General features: G+C 47.2%; 1 protein-coding gene across 1 annotated transcript; it reads right to left on the reverse strand.

Moving 5' to 3' along the window:
• Window positions 1–4,935: 4,935 nt before the first annotated feature.
• Window positions 4,936–6,461, reverse strand: LOC125527089 (bidirectional sugar transporter SWEET6b-like). The gene is made up of 5 exons (XM_048691665.2): window positions 6,382–6,461; window positions 6,064–6,280; window positions 5,774–5,935; window positions 5,215–5,334; window positions 4,936–5,097 (listed from the first exon to the last, which is right to left on the reverse strand). The coding sequence occupies exons 1-5, from the start codon at window positions 6,459–6,461 to the stop codon at window positions 4,936–4,938; spliced, it is 741 nt and encodes a 246-aa protein (XP_048547622.2).
• Window positions 6,462–6,663: the final 202 nt, after the last annotated feature.

Consider the following 6,663-nt stretch of genomic DNA (forward strand, 5'->3'; position numbering starts at 1 on the left):
TTTCACGTACCTCAAAGCCTTTCAGCTGACTCATAAAAGCTTCATGCAACCCGCTTTCGGCGGATGAAATCCTTTCAATTACCGTACCCATTAGCGTACGATGCGCTTCTGAGATGGCCCGCTTGCTCCAGAAGATCCTTCAGTGCGTCTGACCGCACACTGTACGGTTCCGGACTCTTTCTGTTGCTCTCTTTAGGAGCCGAATACTGAGGACTCCGGGTGGCCAAAGGATTACCCTCTGGCCTTGGCGGATCAGGAGAAACCCTCCGCGACGACACTTCAGGGTCGCCCGCCTCATGAGGCGGGGTGGCAGGGGGAGGTGTTTCGCTCTCCATCATCTCCGGAAGAAGATCCCCCGAAGACGAACTCTGTCAATAAGGGCTACGATCCGAACTACAAGATATAAGCTTCGGTTATTGTCTTCAGAAGTAAGGTAGGATATTTTCACTACTAAGTACTTTTTGATTACTTACAGCTCGGTAGAGGGCAGATCCCCTTGCGAACATTGTGCGGCAAGAGTACCCTCTGAGGCAGAACCCTCTGGCAAAGATTTCTTCCCCCGTTTGGAAACCTTTGTTTCCGGATCTTCAGAGGTGGTCCTCTTCCTTCCTCGGGGAGAGGGAATGTCAGATTCTTCTCCCTGGCTATCCTCCTTCGCGGAGGTGCTAATTCCCCCGGTTTGGACGACTAGTGAGTGAGGCCCGCTTTTGGCCTCTTTATTCCCCCATTTATCTTCCTTTGCGGGCGCCTGATAAGGCGCCGGCTCGAGTATTCTGTCTGGTACTGGATTGGCCAAGCCTTCGGGAAGGGGGGGCGAACACCTGATCATCTTCGCCTTTGTTATCCAGTCCTGGTCAAAGAGCGACTTTTCAGAATGATGTCATGATAAATAAAAGGACATCGTGTTCGGCCATGGGATTACTTACTTGGGTATCAGGGCAGTTACAGCCCAGACCCACATCCTCGGTGGTGTCCGGACACTCTATTTGGGGTCCAAAGAACAATTTGTACATCTCTTCGAGTGTCATGCCGAGGAAGTGCTGAATAATTCGCTGTCCTTCCAGGCTGAATTCCAACATACGGAGGGGTCGACGTTTGCAAGGCTGGACTCGACGAACTAGCATGACTTGCATTATCATAACCAGGCTGACATCTCTCTCAAGGAGATCTCGGATGCGACTATGCAATGTCGGCACATCATTTACTGGACCCCAGTTCAGCCCCTTGCTGATCCATGACATCAGTTGTGGTGGGGGCCCGAGCGAAAGGCAGGGGCGGCTACCCACTTGGCACTTCGGGGAGTTGTGATATAAAACCACTCCCGCTGCCACAAAGTGGACACCTCTAGGAAGGAATCCTCTAGCCATGGAGCATCAGCGCTTTTTCTTATTATGGCACCTCCGCACTCTGCGTGCCGCCCCTCGATCATCTTCGGCTTCACATTGAAGGTCTTGAGCCACAGGCCGAAGTCTGGGGTAATGCGGAGGAAGGCCTCACATACGACGATGAACGACGAGATGTGAAGGAGGGAATCCGGGGCCAGATCATGGAAATCCAGCCCATAATAGAACATGAGCCCCCTAACAAAGGGATCCAGAGCGAGGCCTAGCCCTCGGAGGGAGTGAGAGATGAACACAACACTCTCGTTGGGTTCGGGAGTGGGGATGACCTGCCCTCGGGCAGGCAGCCTGTGCGAGATTTTGGCGGTCAGATACCTGGCGTCTCTTAGCTTCTTGATGTCCTCCTCTGTGACAGAGGAAGGCATCCACCGACCTTGGAAGTTGGATACGGACATCGTTGAAGGTCCGACGCGCCTGACCTGAGCCTTGGGTGTTGGAACTCGAGGCAGGGGAAGGATTCGATTGAGCACGAGAGGATCTACATATCCGGACTGTTGGACTATGAAGATACAAGATTGAAGACTTTGTCCCGTGTCCGGATGGGACTTTCCTTGGTGTAGAAGGCAATCTTGGCAATACAGATATGTAGATCTCCTCCCTTGTAACCGACTCTGTGTAACCCTAGCCCCCTCCGGTGTCTATATAAACCGGAGGGTTTAGTCCGTAGGACAACAGACAATCATACCATAGGCTAGCTTCTAGGGTTTAGCCTCTACGATCTCGTGGTAGATCAACTCTTGTAATACTCATACCATCAAGAACAATCAAGCAGGACGTAGGGTATTACCTCCATCAAGAGGGCACGAACCTGGGCAAACATCGTGCCCCCTGCCTCCTGTTACCGTCTGCCTTAGATGCACAGTTCGGGACCCCCTACCCGAGATCCGCCAGTTTTGACACCGACACCCACTGATGACGTTGGCATGGGGAGGTCGCGCGGCACAAGTTGCCACGTGCGGACGTGAGGTTGTACGCCAATGCGTCAAACTCCTTTTGTATCGTGGTGAGCTAGTGAGGGTCGCGGAAAGCAGCGCAGACTCAAAAGGGAATCGACGATGGTGATGAAGTCGATGCGGTACACACGTACTCTTCAGACGAATAGCACTTGCCGGGACAAAGCACACCAGCGCGAGCACGGTTCGTCATGTGGTGCGGCGCTACCGGAGGGGCGGGTGGAGCAACGGGCAAGGGCAAGGATTCATCTGCATTAACGAAGGTGGATGTCACTACAGGAGCCAGCTCAATATCATCCCCATCGAGTTACTTTGCGCGTGACGTAAACCCAACAACCATCATAAACATCATTGTTTCTGGTAAGCAAACCATCCAAGTTCATGTACCTGTGTAGAGAATCGCCAATCTACCATGCTAATGTATTTTCTTGGCCCTGTATAATCCCATCATAGACCCATTAGTGCGGTCCTGGCGCGTCAAAGTCCACACCTGCAGGACAGTAGGAGACATGAATCTTAGTGTCCATTCGTATAGGACGCAGTGCTCGACTACTTTGGCGCCAGGATTAGCAATCCATGTGCAATTGGCAACCTCCTTGGCCTCATGAAATTAATCATCTGTTCCTCTCCTCCTCTTGTGCGCTTTATATGGAATGTGCCAAAATGCACTTTTATTCTTCTTTCCATGGATATTTAATAACTGCTGGAATCCTGGATAAACAAGTTTGCTGGAGTGACCGGAAAATTAGTGCTAGTTGTGGTTGCTGCAGTTCCGCAGATTATCTGGGACACGCGAAATGATGGTGTTTCAGGCACACACAGAAAAAACCGCTGGATGATGTGTTCTTGTGATCAAACTAATTAGATATTGGATTCACTATTCGTTTCCTTTGTAGAGAAATGAGGTAAACAAAAATCTGTTGCAGTGGGGAGTAATGCTCTTTGAACAGGTTGCAAATGAAGTGCTTGGAGCTGTGCGGGGCCAGAAACTAACTCACTTAAGGCTATCGGTCTTCGGCTGCATTCAGCGGCTGTTTAGCAGGGCCATCTCCAGAAATTTGGGGCCTCGGGTGAAACCAAAATGTGGCCCAAAATTTCGAACAATTCACATAACATAAGAATTAATATGCGTAAAGCATATTGTCACTTTATTATATAATTTCAGTCTGTTTTATTTGTACCTTATTTAACCATATATCAGATACTATGCTAAAATGGTAATGTGATAGCAAAGCAATGAACGAACCTCATGTTCTACCAAAATTCTACCAAAAAGGACCATCCGTAGTATTTTTTGGAATATAATCTTCAATCATATCTTCGTACTATATCATATCTCCAAGACATCAATTTCTGCATCATGTTCCACAACCACCATTGTATTATCTCCACCACCATCGTCAGCATTAACATCTGCAGTTTGATTTTCAGAATCAAGTTGGCAGGACCACTAAATATCTATCGAGGGCACTCGTTTGAGTTCGAGCCTCAAGATCCAATCTTTGTTTTGCAGCACCAGAATCATGTTTCCAAATTCTAGTAGACATAATGATGATCCAGGAACAAAACCTAACAAATTATAATAAGTGATCATTGATCAAACAGAATCTAACTAGATTCATATAGTAATTATCGCTAGATGACTCGAGATCATTCAAATACAAAGAAAATAAATTGATAAAAAACCTTGCTCTTGGATATTAAAACACAGTATGTAGTCTAAAGTTGATGTGTTTAGCTAGCCTGGGTTGCTAGTTTGGATGTTGCTTCAAGTTGGATGTTATTTTTATTTCCCTTAATAGAAATTTGTGAGAAAGGGCTGGAGTCTTACTATTTATAGCCACAAGTTGGTGGGCTATCTAATTTGAGCGTAGCTCTTCCTATACTCAACTCATTTTTCTTGACAAAGAAGTGTGTCTATATATACAGTAGACACCATGCCATCAAACACACTACTTTGAAATATATATGACAAACAATTAACATGTTACAAGATTCAGAAAACTATCTCTAGCAGGGACGACTCAAAGTGTCATACTTGACCAAGCTGCAGAGCTGCTCGTTGCCTGTCCATGTGGTAACAAGGCAGCGTCACGGGAAAAGAGCAGGAGCCATCCAACCAAACAGGTAATTAGGTTAAGCCTGTCTCCTTTTCTCTCACACCGGATTCAAGTTGCAACACCAATAAGATGCCCTTTGGGAGTTTATGTACAGAAAACAAAAGAGGACCTTGCCCGAAACATAATACAAACACATCATGGATATTGAAAATTTTAATTTAACAAAGCCATCGCACGCTGTAATTAAAAAATCAATCGTATCATCACGTAAACAGCAGATTGAAAACAGGCAAGCATACATGGTGTCATAATATATCTCTGGGATAACTCAGCTGGATTGGTATTTATATACACTTGTAATTTACACTAGTAGTCTCGGACAGACGACAATGGTTCACGAAATTAAAGGCGATCTCAGACTCTGCTAGCTAACAAAAAGTAGTACCAATTAACATCAACTTGTTGAAGTATCATCCAGTATTAACTACTAAAAATCATTAGGGCTAAAAACCGAAGCCAAGTTTATTTTTCAATGGTGACGGAGATGTTGCCGCTGGTAACGGCGTTCTTGGTGAGGACAGTGGGCAGTTCGACGTTCTTGCCCTTCTTGGGGATTGATCTGTAGTAGTAAAAGTACAGGATCAGCTGGATGAGGCCGAAGATTGTACCGAGGGCGTTGGGGATCTGCACAGAATTTAAACAGGACATAACAGTTAGATCAAACCGCGCTGAGTTCTTGATTGTATGTCTGGGTTTGCGACTTCTTATTTCCAATGTGTATGTGTATGTGTATGTACATACCGTGATGTAGATGTCAAACTTGATTAGCGCGTAGCCCGTCCAGCAGAGGCCATTGAGGAAGTTCACCAGCGAAAGGAAGAATGGCATGTACTCCACACTCTTGGTCCTGATCACTTTACCCTGCAAATAGGCAGTACAATGAAGTTTACCTATGAGGTAGAAATAAACCGTAGGCTTTTTTGATTAAAAATATATGATGTAGCATATTGTAGAAGAACTTGGGTGCGTGAGAGGTGAACAACTCAATTCAGACTTTTTTTAACAGGGTTTTGGCACGAACGTTAAAAAATGAAAGGTGGGTGCATCTTTTAGATGGACATAGATTTTCAAGCAGAATCAACAACAAACAAGGTCTACTACTTAACAAATTAAGGTCTGTCAAAAGCATCTACTAGAACTTTAAAAATAAATTATAGGCAGGTATTTTTCTTGAAAACGCATCATTACCCCACCACACGTGCACAACGCAGATTAATTAAATAGCCACCTGAACAAACAAGTTAAAGCGGTTATCAAAGATCACGGGTCGACGACCCTTAAATTGGGGTGGTGTACGTACCATGATGGTGAGCGGGGAGGCGTACATGATGGAGCCGAAGATGACGCAGAGGATGCCTACGATCATGGAGCGCTTCTCATGGGTGTGGGCACCGAGGAGCACGCCGGCCACCACGACAGCCATGAACGCCGCCTCGAGGGCGAGCACGCCGAGCATCTTCCACTGCACACACAGCAGAGCACATGCACATGGCTTGGGTTAGGGGCTGGAGGATCTTCTGTACAGAAACTAAAGACGAAAAGAGACAGTAGGCCGGATGAGGATGCATTAGGAGGGTTGCACGTACGTACCCTTGTGTTCTTGGCCGCGTAGATGATGAAGATGATGATGTAGGCGCCCTCAATGACGAGGCCGATGCCGTTGATGGTGAGGACGAGCGTGCTGTTGGGGTGGACGATGGGGAGCCCGTAAAAGAACCAGAGCAGGCAGTTCATGAGCGTCGCCAGGTAGGGGTCCGGTTTGAACTCCTCCACGTCCTTGGCCTTGTAGATCCGCCAGAACGTCGGCCTGCGTACGTACGTACAAGTAGAAAACGAGCCTCAGATTCATGCCCTAGCAACCACCTTTCATATATGTATACATACAGACCAGACGAGGAGTGGGCTTACACAGGGGAGAGGAAGAGGCCGAAGGAGATGACATTGCCGATGATGCCGACGATGTTCCGGGCCACTTCGGCGGAAACCATGATGCTCAGCTAGATCGATCGCTCGCCAGGAACACAACTCGATTGCTCGGGGGAGCAAACGACTTGAGGAAGGTTGGTTGTGATTTGTTGGGGGCGTGGGTGGCCGAGCTTATATAGTAGGGGGTTCCCGGCCCCGTCGCCTTCCCCAAGTTATATCCGATGTGGATATGGTTAAGGGTAGGTTAAACGGCTTGATTTGAGT

Source organism: Triticum urartu, chromosome 2A (assembly GCF_056163025.1).
Source record: "Triticum urartu cultivar PI428250 chromosome 2A, HENAU_Tu73, whole genome shotgun sequence".
NCBI classification, from domain to species: domain Eukaryota; kingdom Viridiplantae; phylum Streptophyta; class Magnoliopsida; order Poales; family Poaceae; genus Triticum; species Triticum urartu.

What these genes read in the sequence shown, in the direction of transcription:
- LOC125527089 (XM_048691665.2), bottom strand. Translation starts at nt 6,461, where the DNA reads ATGGTTTCCGCCGAAGTGGCCCGGAACATCGTCGGCATCATCGGCAAT. An exon ending in GGCCTCTTCCTCTCCCCTGT is followed by an intron (nt 6,281 to 6,381) that starts GTAAGCCCACTC and finishes GTACGTACGCAG; the next exon opens with GCCGACGTTCTGGCGGATCT. An exon ending in CCTCCCCGCTCACCATCATG is followed by an intron (nt 5,335 to 5,773) that starts GTACGTACACCA and finishes GCCTATTTGCAG; the next exon opens with GGTAAAGTGATCAGGACCAA.